At 26.9% G+C, this 23,454-nt stretch overlaps 1 protein-coding gene across 1 annotated transcript; it reads right to left on the reverse strand.

Annotated features, from left to right (window-relative positions):
* Window positions 1-684: 684 nt before the first annotated feature.
* Window positions 685-20,828, reverse strand: LOC100198593 (tyrosine-protein kinase STK-like; the record flags this gene model as incomplete). Its single annotated transcript, NM_001287788.1, is given in 3 exon segments — window positions 685-1,547; window positions 2,020-2,536; window positions 20,375-20,828. Coding segments are annotated over 3 exon segments (1,533 nt in total). The 3' UTR covers window positions 685-908.
* Window positions 20,829-23,454: the final 2,626 nt, after the last annotated feature.

A 23,454-nucleotide genomic window follows, 5' to 3' on the forward strand; every position in this document is an offset into this window, starting at 1 on the left:
ATAGACTTTAGTATAATATAACAGTAGAAAATATTTAAGAACTCCATAAGTATTTAATTCTAGGCAGTTTAACTAAAATAATCCAAAATTAATTAAGACCTACTTTATAACTAATATGTGTAACACGCTTTATTACTAACTTAGAGTTGATGACATTTAAAAAAATGTTTCACAAAAATAAGGTTTTTCTTAATTATTTACTGGCACAAATAATTTAAGGTCGTATATTAACTACAATTTATTTTTTATAAGTGCAAGTATCTCCTATTAAAAAAATACATTTTTAATATTATTCAGTATAAAAAAATAGTTGCAGTTTAATTATTAACAGCTGCAACGCTAAATAAAAAATTTTGTTCACTTAAGGTCAAGCAAAAAAAATTGACAACGTTGACAGATTATTTCGAAAAATAAAACAAAAACAAAAAAAAAAAAACGACTATTGAAAATAACTCTTAATGGACAAGGTTCAAAACCAAACGTTTTAAAAACAAAATTTACAAAATACCTAAGGAAGCCAATGATTTATAAGCACCATAAAAATTTTATCTACAACTAATCATCACGTGACTTTTTTTACCTATATGTTTTTATAAAGTAATAGAAACAATAATATTTAAATTGAAATATGATGCTCACATATAATTTATTTTATAATTAAATGACTATAAACAAGCAAATAAACGAGGAGGAAAACACAAAGAGACAAAAGAAAACACAAAAAACCGCGAACTCCCAAAATATTAGGATGAAATTAGAATAGAATAAATTTAAAAAGATTTTTTTTTACAAAACGCTTTAGTCGATTTTATGCTGCTAAAAATCGCAGAAGTTAAATTATTAACGAAATTATCTGGTCATATAAAAATTGCATAGAAAAATATAATTTGTCCAGTTGATAAGTTTTATTATGAATTCGTTTCGCCTAAGTCTCTGTATCCTTGTTCTGTAGAAACAAAATAATCTTCTAAAACACCTTGCAGGTAATCAAAAGTTGGCCGGTTTTCAGGGTCTTTGTTCCAAGTCTGCAACATTATATTGTATAAAGGTTCAGGACAACCCGGCATTATGGGCATTCTATAACCTTTTTCAACTTCTGCTATTGTCTGGGCATTGGTCATACCAGGATACGGAATTCTACCCTTTGTTACAATTTCTGCCATAAGTATACCAAAAGACCAAACATCAGATTTAATGGTAAAACGATTATATAATGCAGCCTCCGGAGCTGTCCACTTTATTGGAAACTTAGCTCCTTCATGTGCTGTATACTCATCATCTTCAATAAGACGAGCTAAACCAAAATCAGCAACTTTGCAAATATAATTTTCACCAACTAAGATATTTCTTGCTGCAAGATCTCTGTGTATGTAACCTTGTGCTTCAAGAAATGCCATGCCACTTGCTACTTGAGCAGCCATATCAATAAGTGTTGGAAGTTGAAGGTTAACCCCTTCTCCTTTCGATAAATAATCAAGTAATGAACCTCCAGACATGTACTCAGTAACAATATAAATAGGTTCACGATCAGAGCAAATTGCGTAAAGCTACAAAACAAATTGTGTAGAAAACAAATTGTGTAATGCTATAAAATAAAGTGAAAGATCTTTAATTTCAAAGATTTTTTCAAAATTATACATTTTAAATGTTAATATATACTACTAAAACAATATCTCATGAGATTCAGTTAAAATTACTTTAAAAAATTTTCTTTTAAAATATGAATCAGTTTCAAAACATGCAGCCTAAAGAACAATTTATGAATGCAGTTGCATGTCAAAAGCAATAACAAATGTGTTTAATGAATAAAAATAATTTACATAGGTAATGGGTGGAAAAAAAAAATATAAGAAAATGATAAATTTAATTAAAAATCTTTGATTAAATAAACTTAAAATTTAAAATATAATTTAAAAAATAAAATAGAAAAAACTTGAAGATACAATAACAGTAATGTTAAATTAATAACAAGTTAGTAACAATTGACCTTCCATTAAAAGCAAAATAAAAAATACATACTTGTACTAAATGTTTGTGTCTTAACTTTTTCATCACCCCTGCTTCATCTAAGAAACTTGCAGGTGACATGGTACCAGTTTTTAATGTTTTTACTGCAACCTGTGTTGTGTTATTCCAGACCCCAGCCCAAACTTCTCCAAATTGACCAGCACCAAGCTTCCTAGTTAAACGAAGTGATTCTCTTGGTATTTCCCAGGCATCTTTAGCTATACCCCCAGTAATGGGTTTGTCTTTTGGACATGGTAAAGTCAAAGCACATACTAAACCATCAGCATCTTTTGTATAATGCTGAACCAATTCATATAAACTGTTAAATGGAGCCCTAGTAGTAATAAAATATCCTCCAGTATCTAATTTCCTCACTCTATAATGCTTAACAGAGTCTCCATCACGAACACTAAGAGAAAAATTGCCAACTGCAGTTTCTGCTTTTCGAATCAAAAATGTACCAGATGGAAGACCACGCACCATTAAACGCTTTTCTGCTTCAGCTCGCTTTACATCTCCAAAATACCATCTAAATAATTATAAACAAAATGAACTTAAATATGTATTGCATTATTTACTTGTTTATGTTTAAAACAATTACAACAAGTTTTTAGTCAAATAAATAATTACTTATAAACACAAGAATAAATTAAAATTTTTCCAAGCATTAAATAAAGAACACAAACAGGTTCATTAAAATTCTTTACACCGTCTCTTACATGCTTAAAAAATATTTTAAGTCATATTTAGAAACTTTTAGATTTCCATTCAACTTCAATTTAAAAAACACTTGAATTACTAACTACTTTTTCATGTTTGTTAAATTAAGTAACAACTAGTGGTTAAACAAACAGGACTAATATTTGACATGGGTTCATTTTATTAAAACAAAGTTGGGGCCAGCCCTATGGCTGGAGCTATGTTAATATTGATACTAGTGATGAGTCAATGACAAAGGCCAATTGAGGCTAATAATATTGCCTAATGTATGTATATAAAGGTAATATATTAATATTAGGTACGCAATTTGCATATATAAGGTGCGCCTATGCACCAGTTTGGCTTGACTATATTAGTCACTGCTGATGCATCTGCCAATGCTGATTAATCAACTGATGCCATCGGCCAATGGTTAAACTGATTAAATGGTTGCTGGTTGCCAATGGCACAGGCTAGTAGGCCTAGTCACTGCTGATGTATAGGTACAGGTTGTACATGTATTTTACACTCTTAATATTATTATAATACACTTATATAAATACATTAAAACCTATTATTAGCCACAATCAGCTTTTGCCATCGGTACATCACTAATTGATACACTCTAAAAATATAATTATCTTCAAATCAAATTCAGATAATATACCTAATTATGTGTTTACATATTTATATATTTTACATGTGGTATTGATGTAATAGTAAAGTGCTTACATTGTAAGCAAGAGGTTCAAAGTTTAAAAACACTACATCAGTGATTTTAAATAATCAAGCTCAACTTGATTCTTCATACCTTGTTTATTAAGCTTCAGAGATGTGTTTGAAAAAAAAAAGTCCTCACTATGGTGGCACTCATGAATATATACACACATGCAGTAGCGGTGTAGTGGTAGCGTACTCGCTTCATAGGCAAGAAGTTCTAAGTTTGATCCCCATCATGCCTCTAATAGTAACATGCCTAACTTGTTTATCCATGCAGCGGTTGTTCTTCAAGGTTTGTGTTTTGAAGTTAAAGAGTTGAGAGAGGGTTATTATAATTAAGTAGCCACCTCAACTGTAGTGACCCTCTCGGCTCTCTCTCTCTCTCTCTCTCTCTCTCTCTCTCTCTCTCTCTCTCTCTCTCTCTCTCTCTCTCTCTCTCTCTCTCTCTCTATATATATATATATATATATATATATATATATATATATATACACACACACAAACACACACAGAAACGCACACACACACACACACACACAGATTGCTCATGATAAAAAGAGCAATCGCTCAGCCATTATACCTAATTTAGAAAATATCTTTTAAAATTTAAAATAAGCATAAGTGATTTGCATATTGTATCAACCTAAGCTCACACTGGCGGTTAATGGTTTTTTTTCCTGCAAAGTACAAAAAAAGCAAGCAGATGAATTTTTACATTTTTAATATAAAAATACAAAACTCTAGATAAAACGATAAAAGTGCATCTGTAGCTTTTCGTAAACAGTAATATTTAAGTTTATTGTTTAACTTTTATTTATTAAAATTAAAGTTAAATGATTAAATCAAAATTAACTAATTCAATAACAAAACAAATCAATCAAATTAAGAAATACTATGTCATATTTAATTAGTATTATTAAATTAATAGTTTAAAGCAAAAATGGAATAGTTAAACAAAAGATTTATTTTTCAAAATAAGATCATTAAGAAATTGTGATTTAAAAAAAACAACATAATCAAATGCAAACAATAAAAAGAAGTTGAAAAGTTAAAAAACCACTTTCCTCAAACAGAAAGTAATGACTAACAGTGTGCTGTTAAATACTACTTCATAAAATTAATCAACAAAAGAATGCTGTAACAGATAAAAACCAAGTTGGTACCAATTTGCAACAACAAAAAATTGTCACTAGAAATGGTACAATAGTATTTTATTTAAAACATCACCATTAAATGCTAATAAGAATACTAATGAAAAGTCAAAAATTCATTATTTCAAAATATTGTTAAATGTAAAAGAAAAACCATGGCTGACAAAAATATAACACTTTCTCACTTTGCCTTCATGCAATGTAAGTTAATAACTCCTTGGCATTCTGAATAATAAAAAAACATCCTGAGTTTACAACAAGATTGGTTCTAGCATAAAAAAACAATAAAAAAGCTCAAGAGCTACAATTTCAGCACAATGATGATGATGATCTAATTGCAACATGGGATGACTTTAGAAAACTTTATTATTTAGAAAAACACTAGTCATCCAAGTTTAAACACAATTGTTGTTTTAATCTTTCTAAAAGTGAAGATTTTTCTGCATTTATTATGCATCCAGTAAAAAGACCTATATAAAGTTTAAAGAAATGTTATCTATTAAATGGATAAAAAAGTTTATTTGGGGATGTTTTTAAAATTTCATTAAAATTAGTGTTCACTCCAAGCCTCAGCACACCCAGAGGAGGAGTGAAGCTTTAGGTGACTTCACTCATAGTTTTTATTAAAGTGTTCACTAATATATATATATATATATATATATATAAATTACATTAGTGTTCACTTAGTTTAAGCCTACTTCACTACTCCTAGATATTTTTTATTCTAAAAAATATTTAGATTGTTGTAAAAAAGTAATCTGAACATTGATTTACTTTAAAGTGTTTTTTTATAAACAATGCAAGAGACAAATTAACTCCAATTAACAAATCGCAAAATATTTTAAAAAAAGAAACATTTTTTGACAAAAAAAGTAATAAATACACGCTCATAATAACTTAGCCTTAAAAAAATAAAATCCAGGTAGACTCAGCAAAATTTCCATAGTTTCACTTCAATTTGCACATATAAATAAATTCCCAAAGTATTTGCATCTTTTTTTTTCTGTTTATTACAGGTATTATTAGGAATAGATAAATGAGCAAATAATATTTTAATAGAAATTAATTATCAAATTATTTTGTAAAACTTAAATGTTAGAAATATTTCAAAATAACATGCAACATTTCTATAGTTCCATCAAATGTAAAACCTTTATAATTTTTGCTTTAAAGATTAATTTTTTAATTATTTTAGCTTTTAATGTGTACCATCATTACACTAATAAATTTGAAGATTTGGTTTTTCATACTTTTTATAAGATTTTCAAAACAAACCTTTGAAACACTGTTCCATACTTGTTGGATGGAAGTTTTAAGTTCTTATATCATATTATACTGTCGAGAATTTCCATATATAGTTCATGTCAATATTCCCCATAAATTTTCAATAGAGTTTAAGTTGGGTGAATGTGATGAAAAATATACATCCAAAACATTTACATTTTTTCCTGTAAATCACTGTTATACATTTTGTACTGTATGAGTCGCTAGAGATGTGACGCGTTTTTTTGGTTCTTGTTTTTTTGGTTTTTTATGATCGTTTTTTTGGAAAAAAACGCAGGGGTCCGTTTTTTTGTTTTTTTTGGGAAATATTTAAAAATTCATCATTCAAGCTACTAAATTTAACTTTAATGGCAATATTATTAAACACATTTTAATTTCAGATTTATATAGGAAAACAAAGGTTGAATTTGACTAAAATTCTTTTTCTTTTGGTATGTTTAAAGGTTTTATTGTTAATGTTTAGGTTAACACAGTTATAGCAGTCCTGTATAAAAAATTATTAGTTAACTTTATCTTCCTTTATTTGATTTTTATTGACTTTATTGTTATATATTGACACAATAAACACTTTTTATCTAAATTTATTATACTTAAATACATTTACTTGATTTTATTTAATATTTGATATATATATATATATATATATATATATATATATATATATATATATATATATATACATATATATTATTATTATTATTGTTATTATTATTATTATTATTAATTTACTGTACTTATAAGGTTTTGAGTTGCAAATAAAAAGTTATAAGCAGTTTTAAAAGCTCTTTTTAATAATCAATAATGTTCTCTATTTAATTATATTTAAATTTTAGATATTTTGCATAACGTAGTAAATTTTAGTTTTAAAAATGAGTAAAGCAGGCCATACAAGAGGGAGAAATAAAACCATAGTTGCCAATTTATTTATATCCATGAAACAAATTAGCAAAATGGAAAGAGTTAAATGTTCCTTTTGCTTTGACATTATGTCTAAAAACGGAATTCAAATGACTAAGCATATTGAAAAATGTTGAAAATGTCCTAAAAAAATAAAAAGTCTGTATGCAAATAAATTAGTTCATAGTCAAAAACAGCAAGACTCTTCTGGAGATGCTAAACCAAAAGCAAAAAATCCACGATCTGATTCTTTTGGAACATCCTCTTCTGAATCAATTTGTAGAAGTAAAACACCAAGTTCTGTGTTTGACAGCATGACAAAAACTGACAAGGTGTGTTTTGTATTTTAAAATTTTAAGATTTAATTGAAGAATTAACTGATATGGCAACTAGCTTATTAAAAGTTCATGATGCATAGATTTAAGATTTGTTTCATGATTGGCTGATGTACCAATATGACATTATCTTTTGCAGGAACTGATTGATACACACCTAGCCAGAGCAATATATGCTAGTGGATCGTCACTCCACATAAAATAGAAAATGATTTACTTAACAGACTGGTAGACTTTTAAAATATGCATACTATTTTATAATTTTGATATTAAATTTATAACAAACAACACTGAAAACCATTTCAGTAAGCAGAAATAATATCAGTAAATAGGTTTATAATACTTATATAGTACAGTATATATAACATATCCTAAACTGTATTGTTGGAACATTAAGCCATTCTGGTGAATATATGGCAAATGAAATAAAGAAAGTTTTAGAAGAAATTAATCCTAATAAAGTTTTGGGCATTGTGACTGACAATGCTGCAAATATGAAAATGCATGGACTTGTCTAAAAGATTGTTATCCCCATCTTCATTGCTATGGATGCATTTCACATGGTTTAAATTTACTGTTCACAGATTTTTTTAAATTGACAACTTTAAGTGTTTTGATGTCACAAGTAACTGATATTGTTAAAGAGATAAAAAATTCTTATTTATCTGTTGCAGCATTTAGAGATATACAAAAAAAATTAGCTGGTGTAGTAACACGCATTTCCTTGAAACTACCTGTGGGAACTAGGTAATACAAATAAAAGTATAAATATAATGTATATTGCAAAAAAAACTTGAACTATGTAACTAATTTTATTATACAATCATAAAAATAGATTTAATAAATTACTTTACTCTAAATTTATTAAAGTTATCATAATTTCTTTGTGCTTTATTTAAAGGTGGGGAACAACTGCAGCATGCTTAGGTAGCATACAAAAAAAATAAACAACCATTAAAAACATTGGCTATTTCTGAAAACAGTGGACTTAATTCAGCAACAAAAATTATTCTTCTACCAGCTGTTTGAGACAGGGTTGAAGGTTTTCTCAAATTGCTGTCACCAATAGCTGATGCAATAAAGAAAACTGAATCAAATACTCCCATGTTATCTACTGTTGTGAAAACTTTTCACTTCTTGGAAGACCACATTTTTAAAAACAGTTAGCCCATTCTCATTTTTAAACCACATTTTTAAAATTAGCTCTTTCTCATTTTTAAAATTAGCCCATTCTCATTTTTATTCACATTTTTAAAAACAGTTAGCCCATTCTCAAAAAAGGAAGAAGCCAAAAAAATCTTCAAGAAAAGAAAAGATTTTTGTTTAACATAAATTCACTTAGCTGCCAATATACTAGAACGCAAATTTCAAGGCAGAGCAGAGGCGTGGTAGCCCCAGAGGCTAAGCGGGATTCCCGCATGGGCTTTTCAATTTTTCATTTAAATATAGGCCTTTTGGCAAATTTTAATTTTTTCTACATTTTAAAGAAATTCCACAATCATTTAAATATTTATGTTAGCACAAATTAAAATTTTATTAATCACTTGATTTTAAACTTGATTTCAACTTTGAGCGCAATAATATTAGTATTTTGCATAATAATATTGCTCTGAAAACAAAGTAGATGTTTCAAAACGTATTATGATATTTTTTTCATGAGAAAAATAATGAACCCATAAACGGTTTTTAACGATCGTAATGTTGACAAAAGTTTAAGAAAGTCCGCAGACCCAACATTAATAATAGCTATTATTGTTGGACTTAAATTAAATTAATTTTAAAGTTAACACCAAAACATTTTTCTTAAATGAATTAAATCGCAATACAATTACTATACAGTAATTGTATTGCGTTTTAATTCATTTAAGAAAAATATTTTGGTGTTAAATTTTAAATTAGGTTTTATATAAATGTTTTGCATTTTTTAATAATAAATAAAGTTTTTTAATTTTATACAGTTTATATTATTGTATGTAAATAAAGAAATCACTCCGTTATATCCTGTCCTCAGACAGATTTAAAAAAAAGACGATGAACTGCTAAATGAAACTACATTATAAAAACTTTTATGTTTAAATTATGTCAATAACGGCACCATTTTTAGAGCGGCATTTTAGCTGTTGCGAGTTTATCCTAAAATGTTAATAAAAGTTAAAACACCGAATGAAACAAAAGCATAAACTAAAAAGAATTTTCTCATAAAATAAAAAGAATTTCTTAATTTTCGAGATTTTCAATATTTATTTTAGAAAAATAATTATATATAATTTAAAAAAATTTATATTGTTGTACAATAAAATATACATCATTATATAGTAATAAAAAAATTAAAATCTTTGATTTTTAATTTTGCGTTAGGCTATATTCTTCAAACAATAAAATACTAATCGTATTTGCTTGCGGTAATGTTCCGTTTTGAGAAAATCAAAACAAAAACGTAATCGCTGCATCGTGTTTTTACCATTTTTTATTTTGAAGTATTACAAACAATATTATTAATTACAAATAGTATTATCTCAACTTGTTGGTTTGTATTAATGATTTATTAAAATAAGGTCAGTTACGAAAAACAAATAAATATATTTGTTTTTCGTATGGGCCTTTAAATAAAGCATATATGGTAAAATCCCGCATATATTGGCCTTTTAATAAAAATCCCGCATGGGCTTTTTAGAGCCACCACGCCCCTGGACTGGAGAACAAAAGGTATTTACATAATTCATATATGATTCTTAAAACCAAGTTTTACTTTTAATGCCCAAGGCTAAAATGGCTTGGGCATTAAAAGTAAAATTTTGAATAATATTAAATACTATTTTTTAAATTTGAAAATACTATTTAGATTAATAAAGTAATTGTAAAATTTATATTGAAAGAAAAAACTTTTTATAGATTGATGCATGTGAGGCAATACACAACATTGCTGCAAGTATGCCCGAAGTAAACAAAGAAATTATGATGTTTGACTTGGCTAATTACCAATCAAATGGTGGTATTTTTTCAAAACCTTTTATTTGGACTGCAGGTAGAATAACTCAACCCATAAATTTTTATTAAAACATTAACTTTAAATTGGTGTTTATACATTATATTTGTGATTATAATGATCATATACTATAAATAGACAGAATAAAACAAAAACTCTTCCAAATTATTTACCAAGAAAAATAAAAAACTTGTTTAAAAAGTCAAAAAAACCAAAAAAACCCCCCAAAAAACATGTTTTTTTGACCCAAAAAAACGCAAAAGGAAAAAAACGCGTTTTTTTGCAACTATTTGCCACATTATCTTGTTTGAAAATTCAATTCTCAGTTGATATACATTTACTAAACTCACAAAACTTGTAATTTCTTGCATTCATTTTTGTTGTAATAAAATATTGGAATTTTGCCATTAATAGAATGTGGCCAACACCATAACTAACCTTCCTCCGAATTTACGACTCCTTTTTTTTTTCTTTTAACTTTTTTGTCATATTATGCCAATAATACTTAATAAGGTCATGTATTAGATAGCTCTTGGCTCAATATGGGATTTATGTATTTTATATATAGAAATTATTTGCCACAAAAAAAAAAGCAAAAAAAACTGTAATCTTTTTGTGAAACATAAACGAAAAACTGGCAAATTTAAGAGTAAATTCTCCGAACGTTTGAGAAAAAAACTACACTTTTCAGTCCTTAATAAAGCAATTTACTAAAAAACTACAAACCTCTGCAGTGAATAAAAAACTATTAACCATGTTAATATATAAATTAATTAGTTTTTATTTGGATTCGTATGAAATATTGATTTCAAAATGAATTAGCTTAATAGTTATATTGATAAAATTTTATTTTTACCATACAGCTGTTTTATAGTAAATTACATACTCATGTTTTTAATTGGATATATAACATTATTAATTACATTTAATTGTGTTATTTATGCAATCAGTGGCGAATCATGACAAGTGGAGGCCCTTAGTGTCTAAGGCCCTGACCCTAAGAGTCTGGAGGTCCCAAGTAAAGGCCCTAAGTTGCTTTCTGTTTATTTTATAAATTTCAATTTTTTAAATGCAAATCAAGTATTATCAAACAATGTTTAAGAAATTACATAACATGATCGGCCCTTTTGGAGACACTCACTAGCTCAGACCCCCCCCCCCCATTGTTGCTTATTCCGCATACTAAACCATATAAATAAAAATATTTAAAAAAAGTTAAACCATATAAATAGTCATTTACATTTTTAAATTAAGTGAAGAGTTTGAGGAGCAAATAGTTAGCGAAAGCAATTACTCAGAGATTACTAAAACAGAAAAATTAGTATTAAGGTTTGAGACTTGGAAAGATGGAATTGAAACAAAAGGGCTTAAGATAAACATAAATAAGACAAAAGTTATGCATTGTAAATTCAAGAATAAGCAAGTAGAAAATACTGGGAAGAGACCATGTGGAGTGTGTAGGAAGAGAGTTGGAGCTAACTCCATAGTTTATACAGTTTGTATGTAATGGTTTCATAAGAGATGTATTTATTGAAGAGATGTTCTCTAAAGATTGTTGGTTTTGAGTGTAGAAAATGTACTTTTGGTAAGTATAGAGAAGAACTTGAAAAATATATTGAAGTAAAAAGTGAAGAAAAGATAGTGTATTTTTGTAAATTTTTTAATCTTGGAATTACAATTGGATCAGCTGATGGAGCAGAAGAAGCATCTAGGGCAAGAGCAGGGTCTGCTTAGGCCAAGTTCCAAGAATTATCTCCACTTTTAACATCAAGAGGTGATTCATTAATGATTAAAGGAAAGTATGTATGTTTCAGATAATTTGACAGTACATTGTGCTGACCTGATGCCGACCACTAACAATTTGAGATCAGCAATTTATTGCCAACTCATTTTTTCTAATTCCAAGGGTTGTATATATTTATATATATACACACACACACACAGGGCCTAATTGAGAAAAGAGGGGGGGGCCGAAGTAGCAATTTGCTAAGACCTCACACAATTTAAAAGCCTCTTTTCTAAATTTAAGGACTTTTATTAAATTAAGGAAAAAAGTAAATTAATATATTGGGGCCTTTAATAAATAAGTTGCCCTGCGCCTAACATTTTCTCTAATTTCAGCCCCTGTATATATACATAATACAATTTTTATATTCAGGTGCTCGCAACCATGTATTTGAAAAATGTGAATCTACTATCTATACTTTTACTTTTTACACTTTTTCTAAAATTAAATTTGCATATTTAGATAATAAACCAAAAGTAATTCAAAACTTTAGAAAAATTAAATATTATAATTTGATTTGCAAGACTTAAACTCCACAATTTCAGATATAGCAAAACAAAAATAAAACAAAACAAAAACTCAAAGTAATTTAAGCAACATATTAAAAATAAAGAAAACCTTTCGATTAAATAATAAATCATAGATAATTCTCTCTTGAAATTTAAAATTATATTCAAACCATTAATATACTTTCTTCTTTTTTTGCATAAAAAAATTTAATTTTACTGCAATTTTATTAGTAATTTTTTAACTTGATTTAGAAAAGTGAAAATTCCAGGACATTTCAGGACATTTTTGAACAAAATTTAATTTTCCAGGACATTTTAGGGCACTTGTAAAAATCCAGGACTGTGGCTACCATGGCAAGTGGCTAGTTTAATTGAAACTAAGAACTGTCCATAGGTTTAACAGCTAAAATAAATTAGTGTTGATGGCAAGAATAACAAAAATTTGTTAGTCTATGCGATGAAATACAAGAGTAATGGGTATTGTGTAGAGCAACTTTTGATGAACATCACATCAATTTTACTTGATAAAGTAGACTTTTTCTGGAAAATATTTGACACATTTTGAAGTAGAAAATGATACAGTAAACAGAATGGCTTTAACAACACTAAATGTTCTTACTGAATATGATATTATTGAATGGTTAGATGCAATTGCTCTAGATAATACAAGTTCAAACACTGGTGTTAACAGTGGTTTAGCTGTCCGATTATAAAAGATTTTTAAATGTAGCATTCATATAGTGGTTTGCTTACTTAACTTTGGCGAGTTACCTCTTTGTCATGTTATTTCGGAAATAGAAAAATTAGAAGGTCCTACTAGTAAACAAATATTTGAAATTTTCATGAATGAACAACCTTTTACTAATTCAAAAGCTGTGTTTAAAAAGCTTCAGGGTCACTCCTGCTGCTTTTTTCAAGAAAAATTTCTTAATGCTATGCTGCAAGGCAATGAGAAAGTTATAAGAGCCTGTGCTTTTAATCAAATTCTTTAAATTATGCTATTCAAGAAAATCAATCAGGATTTCAAACAAAAAATCAAAGCTATACCCTTGAAACTCAAAGATGAAGTTTGGAGTTTGTTGATGTTGATGCTATTACAGTTTGAGTGTCCTACTTCATATTTTATTCAAACTGCTAGAAAAAATTCTCTCACTGATCTGCCAAACAACTCACCATCAACAGAAAGAACTGTAAAGCTTTCATTTGAAGCCTTAAAAAAGTTTATGGAAGGGTGAAGAGGCATAATTGCATGCAGGTTAATCAAAGCAGAATGGAAACCAAGAGAAATGCGACCATTGCATACTTTTGTCAAGTAATTTTATCATCTTTTATATTACAAATAAATTTAAAAACATTTCTTTAAAATACAGTTTGTTGTTTCTTCCAATATGAGAAAAATAATAAGTTCTTGAATTGCACTAATAAATGTTAAAAATTAGATAAACCATACGCAGGGCGCAAAGACATGAGAAAACAGACAAAATGTCAAAAACTTTGATTTCCCTAAACTAAGTCCAAATTAGCTAATTTTTTCGAAACTGTGATTATATATATATCATGTAAATCTTAAAGTAAGCTAATGTGTTCAGAAAAAAAAGCACATTAAAGACAGTGCCTTAATACTTAAAACCATCAGGTCCAGTTTTTTCCAAGTTCAGAGAAATAAAGTTTGCAATTAGTCAATGAACAAAACCTTTTAGATCTAAGTTTATATTCTTACACAAGGAATAATGAGACTTATTAATATGCAAAATACTATTATCATCAGCAAACAAATGGACTGATGAGAAGTGATGTATTTAGATCAGGCATGTCAAACTCAATTTGGTATGGGGGCCTCTTTAGCCTAAGAAAATGTTAAGAGGGCCGCTCAGGCTAATACTTATTTTTCTGATGAATGAAGTGTAGCTTTCCAACCCAAACTGTTCTTTTGCTAAGGTTTGATGTGAAGTAAACAAAATTATAATTATATTTATAATCTATCAAATCATTGCAATATTATTAAAAAAAGTACAGAAGTTTAATTTTGCATTATTTATTTCACACAATAAGAACACAATAAAAATGAACAAGGAGTATTTTGTAATAATAATAACATAAAATTTTAGATTTTCCAGAAATTAGACATCTTTTATTTGCTGAAAGCTTAATAAAGTCTGGTTTTATGTCTTGGCTAGCTACTACTTTCATTATGGAAGACAAATGTTCATCAGTAAGCCTAGACCTCTCAGGGGTTTTATTTCGTTTCATGTGTGAAAAAAGTTGCTCACAAAGATAGGTACTGCCAAACATTGCACATATTTGACAAGCAATTTTAATCATCTTGGGAAATTGATGTGGCGGTAAAAATGAATAAAACTTGGGTACACCAACATCAGTAAATTGTTGTTTGAAAGCAGAATCACACTGAAGTTCAATCAATTCCATTTGCAGATCTTCTTCCACTTTTTCAATATCAAAGTTGAATGGTGATGTGAATAAAGCAAAGTTTGGTTCACATTTTTTGATATCTTGAAACCTTACTTCAAAATCTTTTTTTATATTGTTTATATTTTTTGAGTAGCTGCTGAACATAAAATTTGGATCTAGCAGTTTCATAGACTTGCACGTCTCAAAATGTACCAAACTTTCTTGTTCAGTTTGGCGTTCACAGAGTAAAAGCTTGGTTTGAAAAGCTCTGACATCAAACATTGTGGTGACCAATTTGTTCTTTCCTTGCAAAATAATGTTCAGATCATTTAGGTGTTTTGTGATATCAATTAGAAAAGCTAAATCTTGAAGAATCTTGGTATTTTTTTTATCTGAAATATCTTGCCCTTTTGTTTCCAAAAATTGAAATAATTATGTTTTCAGATGATTGAATGCTTTGAGTACTTTGTGACATGATAACCATCAAACTTCAGTGTAATATGGTAAACCCTCATATTCACTGTCATTTTCATTCAACAATGAAGCAAACTGACGATGATTTAGTCCTCTTGCTCTTATAAAGTTGACAACAGATGCTATTCTTTTAATCACATAATCCAGATCAATTGTTTTTGCGCATAATACTTCTTGGTGAATGATGCAATAAAAATTGTTTATCTTTTTGACAATTTTCTCATTTAATTTACCAACAAGACCCTTCTTCAAACCAATCATAGCGGGTGCTCCATCAGTAGTTATAGATACAAGTTTAGTAATTGGAAGTTTATACTTGTCCAGTATTTTTTCAATCTCCAAAAAAATGTCTGCACCAGTTGTTGTACCATACATTGGAATAAACTCCAGAAGTTCTTTTGTAATTTCATATTTGAAATTGCAACCTCTGATAAAAACAGACAACTGAGCAACATCTTTTACATCTACTTTCATCAACAGCAATTGAAAAGGCCTAAACATCCTTGTAGATTTTTGTTAACTAACTTCTCAAATCTGTTGCTATGTCATTTACACACTCAGCATCTGTATTTCTTGAAAGGTTTATGTTGTTAAAATATTTTATTTTTTCAGGGCATAGAATCTTTGCAGATTTAATTAGACAGTTTTTGATAAATTCACCTTCAATGAAAGGTCTAGAATGAGATGCAATTAAATGTGCCAGATTATAACTTGCTTTGACTACGAGTTTATTTGATTTGTTCACGAAATGAAAAATATTTTGCTGCCTTTTTAGTTTGGCTTTTAGTTCATTTAATTTGTCTGTCCTTTTTACTTTTTGATAAATTTCAAATTTTTCCTGATGAGTTTTATAGTGCCTCTTGATATTGAATTCTTTCAGCACACTAACTTTTTTTGACAAATCAGACAAATAATACTTTCATTTATCTTGTAAAAAAATATATCACTTCCCATTTTGATTGCAAAATTCTTTTTTTATCTCCAATTTTATATTTTCTGCTTGCACTTGGTTTTGAATGAGACATTTTTATTTTAGTGACAATAACAAAAAACAAAAATAGCTTGATGTTAAACAACAAGATAAAGACTGATCTATTAGGCCGTGTAAATAAAAAAAGCAATTGCTTTTCTTCAGCATTTTTGGAGTAATTGTTCAGCTTTATGATGATAAAAATTTGAACAATTTTGATCCAATTTTTGTTGACGTAAAGCTGAGCAATTATTCAGCATTTTAGGAGTAAAGCTGAACAATTACTCCAAAAACACTGAGTAAAAGCAATTGCTTTTTTATATTCACTCACCTTATTTTCTCATATCGATTGTTAAAATTAAAAAAATATCAATAGAATTTTGTAATAAATTTTTATGGTTTTAATTTCAGAGTTTCAATTTTAATAAAAAGTTAAAAAATTTACTTAGTATTTATGTCCTTTTTAATAAAGAACATGAATACTAAGTAAATTTAAAGGTCTTGCGAGCCGCATGTGGCATATGGGCTTTGACATGCCTGATTTAGATCATTAATATAAATCAAAATAAATAAAGAGCCAAGAACAGAACCCTGGGGAACACCACAAAATATGTGTTTGTTATTTGATTTGTAATCATTAATGTTAAAAAATGCTTCTGATTTGAGAGATAAGATTGAAACCAATTACAAGCAACTTGTTCAATGTTCACTGCACAAGGGCAGCAAATAAATTTAATCAGTGCTTTTAAATATCTAGTATACTAGGTATTTGAATAAAAAAATATATATTTATATACAAAAATTAATTAATTTTTTTAAACTTACAAATACAAAATTTACATAAATTTTGTGATTGCGAACTAAAAAAAATAATCTTTTTTCGTAATAATAAATACATTTTTTTTTTTTATAAATTAAACTTTTGCATTTGTAAATAAAAAAGAAAAATATTGTAAAAATATATGTATATTTAATTATCATCTTTTATGTTTTACACAAATACAACGTATTTGTTTCAATGCAAGTTTGTTTCAATGTATTTGTTTCAATGCAAGGTTCTTCAACGTATTTAAAGGTTCATCAAGGTTCTTCAACGTATATAAAGGTTCATCAACGTATTTGTTTCAATGCAAGGTTTCAATGCAAGTTTGATTTTTTTTTTTCCAGCTAATTGAGTTTACCGATAGTATTTTTAATTTCTTCAATATAAAAATAGTAACAATTATTTCAAAGTATATTATTTATTATTTATTAATATGCATACATATTTGTAACTTTCCTAACTTAAAATAACCTTTAAAAATGTAAATAAAGAGTTTTTGAATAATAAGAACAAATTTTAAAAAGTTTATTAAACATATTGAAAAATCTAAACTAGAGAAAAACTGAGGTCAATTAAAAAATAAAGTTTTTTTTAACTTTTGAATGAATGATCTTGCTTGTTAATGACAACATTTTTTTTCACATAAAAAAAAAATTGATCAACTTAATTTTTTTGCCCTAGGTCTAGCGTATTACTTTGAATCTGAATCTGATAAAGTTTTTTTTTTTTTTTAAACTATGATCATATGAACTTTTGGGAATTTTAAATCAATTGGGAATTCAGCGTTACATGCAGTGCCACCAGGCTGAATAAACACCCTGGATGTCAGAAAAAGTGTTGTCATTAAATTCAAAAGTTGAGTTAAAAAAAACTTGCAAACAGTTCTTTTTTTTTAAATTAAAAAAGATAATAAAATCAGACCTAAATGAATTAGCAGGTTTGCCTTTGTTGAGTACACAATGAAAGTCTCAAGAGTCTGACTTCTGAGATAAGATACTTTTTATACCTTTATGAAACTTAAATAATTATTGTACGTAAATGTGATCTAAAATTTAATTATTTATTTCAAGTAAAGATCTGTTTTGCATACAAAATAATCTAAAGTTTACATAAGAAAAATACTTTAAAACACCAGGTCCAGCTCTAAACATAATCATAGCTAGTTTATCAAAAAAAAAAAAAAAAAACTAAAACTTTGTTGCTGCTTCCCTTAAATATAATTAATCTGTCTTCTATTACAATAATAAAATGTTTTCTTATAATAATAAAAAAAAAAAAAAAGTAAAAAATTTTTATAAAAATATATCAAAAACTTATTTTGTCAGTATAAAGTGAAAACTAATGATGAACTTTATGCTTAGGGTTAGAGCCCTATTTTTGAGTGTTAACAAAGGTTTTCCCTGGTTGCTCTAACAACTTTCTCATCTTGCAACATAGCATCAAGAAATTTTTCTCAAAAATCGAATTGGGAAATTCATTAAATTCATTTTAATTTCTTTATGATATTGATAAAAAAAAGAAAAAAAAAGCAACTAATCAATTGGGGTTTCCCCTTATTTTACAAAATAAGATGACAATAATGAAAGTGAAAAATTCTTTCTGATCTTTATAAATTTACAACTTCATTTATATAAAAATAATGAGTTAAAATCCTATTTAGGTAATTTAACAGTTAATGACCTTTATCAATCTTTATACTGTGTCAAATCAATCTTTATATTATAAAATAAAAGAATTCTTAAAATGAGCAAATTATATTAAACAACTTTATATATATAGCATTTATACAACTGATAAAACATTTATATAATTTTTAAACACCTTTATTTTTTTTCATATAAAGTCTAAAAATGCAATTAACTAGTTACAAACTGTGATACCAATAGACATAAAATACCAATCCTTCTTTTCTTATGACTGACTATGATCAATTGTTTTTAATAAAAACAAACAACTCACACTCTAGCCAAATTAACAATTAAAATAGTAATTGAATAGATGCAAAAAAATTTCAAGTTAGTTATGATAAAGTTATTATATATAAAATAAAATTAACTAATTATTAACTTTTAAATAACAAAACAAGATGGCAAATAATTCCTAAAAAAAATGAAACTATGCTTAAAAGCTATTATAAAGAGTTTTAAAAATTGAAAAAACTTTCTTTAGATTTTTAAAGTTAGTTAATAATAATAAGTTAGTAATATAATTTTACATTTTATTATATTTAGCAGCCTTAAAATATATTCAAATATAGACAACCCTTTTTAGACTTTTTTTTTTTTAAGTGCTCACTGAGTTCATTTTCACATAGGCAATTCAGTAAGTTTGCAATTCAATCATCAATTCTTTGAGAAAATCATTACAAAATGAATGGCTTCTCTATAACTAATCTTATTTCTTTTTCTATTAGTTTAAAACTCTGTCATTGTTAAATTTATATATAATCAAGTTGACAGGCAGTTTATGCCTATACAATTTATTGTAAACCTTAATAATAAATCAAATTTAAAAAATTTTATTTTCTTATAAAGATATTTTTATAACAAAAACACTGAGCAAAAACCTTTGCTCTGTAAATCAAACTTTATTGGTTACAACTTTAATTCTTTTTTTAGGCAATGATTTTAGGTGTAAAGGTGAGAAGTCAAAAAAAATTTCATAAATGATGTTTTCTAAAATATTGTGAGGCTGGCAATATATTAGTATATTTTTGAGATATTACATACAGTGATCTCATGATGGGATAAACTTTTTAAACTTATCACTTTCATTAGGAATATTTAATTAAAACTTTTTATCAAAAATATAAGCTTACTAATTTATTTTTTACACATGAAATACATTTTTTCTTTAAAAAAATTTTTTTTGAGTTCAATCTTTAATAGTCACATATTTAAAATGAAACCCTTAGCTTAGAAAATTATAGCAGAATTTTTTTGTTTTTAAACTTATGTTTTAATATTTATGTAAATATAGCATGATTTGTCAAAAACTTTGAGTTAAAACATAAACTTGTACTAAAAATGCAACAATATTTTAAATAAATTTTAAACAGCTATATATTGCTCTATTATTAACAAAATAAAAGCTAATAAAAGCTAATACTATTAACTGATTTAAACTAATACTTAAAATGCTACACAATGTTAAATGAAAATAAAAAATAATGTTTAAAAATAGCTAATACATTGCATTTTTTTTTTACAAAATTCAAATCTTACTTACATGTAGCATTGGTATTTAAGTAATGAACCTACACTGCAAAATTTTAAATCCTTACAACATAAATTTCTTCTTCATGTATGAAACTAAACAACTTACTCTTCAGCTTCATAACTTTTTTCTGGAGCAACATAAGTACTAGGAATGTAACCTTCTGAATTTGTAATTAAAGATCTTGCATACCACCAGTCTCCATCTGCAGTATTTATTATCTGAAGTCTTTCACCTTTTTTAAAACTTAAATCTTCGCTTATTCTTGCTTCGTAATCATAAAGTGCGACAAATATAGTTACACCAGGCCCACCTAACATTGGAGGGTTCATATTTGGTGGCTGGTTATGGCTAACATGCATGATATTATTAGGGTTTTGGGAAAATGGAGATTGTCCTTCATTAAGAGCGATATTTATTTTAGAACTGGGTTTATCTGATTGCTTGTTTAATGCTTTCGTTTGTTTACTACAACACGGACCCATTATTATTACTATTATAAATTTTACTCAAAAACTGCTATTTTTCTAAAAATGCTAATATTACTTCGGGCTCCATTTAAATTAAAGTAATTTTGACAATTCTCCATACGATATATACTCCCATGTTCAAATAAAAATTTGTCGATATACATATGATGGCGAAAAATAACGGAGAATAAATTTACTTTATTACTCATGCATTAAACGCTTATGTTATGCTTTTGATAGTCATTTGACGAAAAATAAATAAAAACTTTTCCATTGCTACTGATTTGACCAAGCACTAACATTTGCATAACTATTTTCTTAAATAAACTTTAACTTTGATCAAGAATACAGTAGAGGTACAAGAAGAGCACCCATAGTTGATACTAAATTATTTAATTTTTCCAGCTTTAACTTCACAAATGCAATATTTTACAATCAAAAATCACATTAAATTATTATATATTTATTTGTAATTATTATAATTATGATATATATTATTATTGATTAAAACAACTTCCCAAGTAGCACAATTCAATATGCCTATCTTATTTTTACTGCTGAATCAAAAGTGTGTTTGAGTTAGCAGTATGTTGACGCTGTTTTGGAATATGACTAGCTGCCTAGTGTGCCACCTTTAGCGTTGGATATACTCGACGTTTTCGGCTGTACGTCGTCCTACTCAAGGTTTTAATTTGTAGGCGCATAATGCCTATTTAACTGGGTTTGTTTTATGTTAATAAAAAGTTTTAGACGCTAAGTTGGTCTAACTAAGTATTAAGTTTTGCATTGCGTGGACCTATGATTATTGAGCCAACGTTGATATCGTGTATGCTAAATGTTGTCGGCAATACGTTGGCCTACTTTTGATACTTAATTGTAGACGTTTCTTTGGCTGAATGAAGTGCTATGGTAGGCATTATGTTACTTTACTAAGTTGTGTATTTGCTTATAAGAAAATAATTTACAATCCTAATTTATATATATATATATATATATATATATATATATATATATATATATATATATATATATATATACATAAATTAGTAAAAAACACTTATCTAACTTTTATCTTCTACTTGAAGTTTCACCATTGCTGGATCATCAGGAAGAACTCTTCCTGATGATCCAGCAATGGTGAAACTTCAAGTAGAAGATAAAAGTTAGATAAGTGTTTTTTACTAATTTATTATTGCTCTGTTCTTTAAGAACATTGAGCACTCTATTTGTAAAATACACTAACATAATTTACACACACACACACACACACACACACACACACATATATATATATATATATATATATATATATATATATATATATATATATATATATATATATATATATATATATATATATATATGTATATATATATATATATATATATATTATATATATATATATATATATATATATATATATATATATATATATATATATATATATATATATACATATATATATAAGATTTGCTAAGTATATTTAAAAATTTGTATATTTAAGAATTGATTTTTAAAACTATATTTATTTAAGAATTGTTTAGTAAAACAAAATGAAATAATATAAAATACGAACCAGAAAGTATGAGCTAAAAAGAGCATTTAACCATTCGTTCCATTAATAAAAATTTACAATAAGACTATCGTTTAAAATAAAAGATAAATGTATTATTAAATAACATTTGAATTAGTTTTCAGTTCATTATCTAATAGAGTATTCCACAGCTTAGGCCCTTTAATAAAAATATAGAATTTAGTAGCTGAATAATATGTTTTGGATTAAGAGTAATTATTTTTTGAAAATCTGGTAGTGTGATTTATTTTTTCAAAAAATGAATTAAATAAGTTTGGTAATAATTTTTATCAAGTTTAAATAGGAAGATAAGAATACGATAAAGGTTTCGTTATATACATTTAGAATATTGAGTTAATTAAATATTGTTTGTGTGAGAGAAACAATCTACTTTTGAGATTATCGTTATAGCCTGTTTTGTTTACTAGGCCGTTTTTTTTTACTTTTGTTGCGGCCATACTGACGCCCACTTTGTATAAATAGAAGGAGGTAACCCTAATAAAAAAAATTGATATAAGATTTTTTTCCTAATTTATTGGGTACTGTGGCTTTATTTTTCTTAAAACATGTAAAATTTGAATTTGCTCTTTTTGCTTTTCAATTTCTTTCTTTGTTTTATGTTTGTAAAAAAAAATTCTCTGTGCTTATGTCTTATTTATTGCCCTTGTTCCCTAATAAAAAGGGGAGATTATTTGAAGATGATAAAACTAAGCTAAGTTTAGTTTTGGTTTCTAAATTAAAGCAAAAAAGCTGCACATAAATTCCGTACATAAATCTGCTGAACTTACTATATGAATAACATCAACAAAAATCTAAATTTAACGAAACTTTATTTTGATCACTATTAGTGATCGATCAAAACAAAAAATACACCGAAACCGAAATAAACCGAAGTTTTGTGTATATTAGCACGGTATTGAAACCAAAACCGACGTTTTGGCTAACTCTTACGGAAATTGAAACCGAAATTTCAGCGAAAGAAAATTAATTTCTGTTGTTGAAAAATTCTAGGTAAAAAATTTCCGGAAACATTCCAGGAAATTTTGCTCAAAATTTTTTATTGCAATAAACTTATATAGTTTTATAAAATTCATTTCTTTGTTTCAAAATAGGCGTTTTATCATCTTATTTAGGTATTCTTTAAA

The sequence above is a fragment of the Hydra vulgaris genome, chromosome 12, assembly GCF_038396675.1.
Source record: "Hydra vulgaris chromosome 12, alternate assembly HydraT2T_AEP".
Lineage (NCBI taxonomy): Eukaryota > Metazoa > Cnidaria > Hydrozoa > Anthoathecata > Hydridae > Hydra > Hydra vulgaris.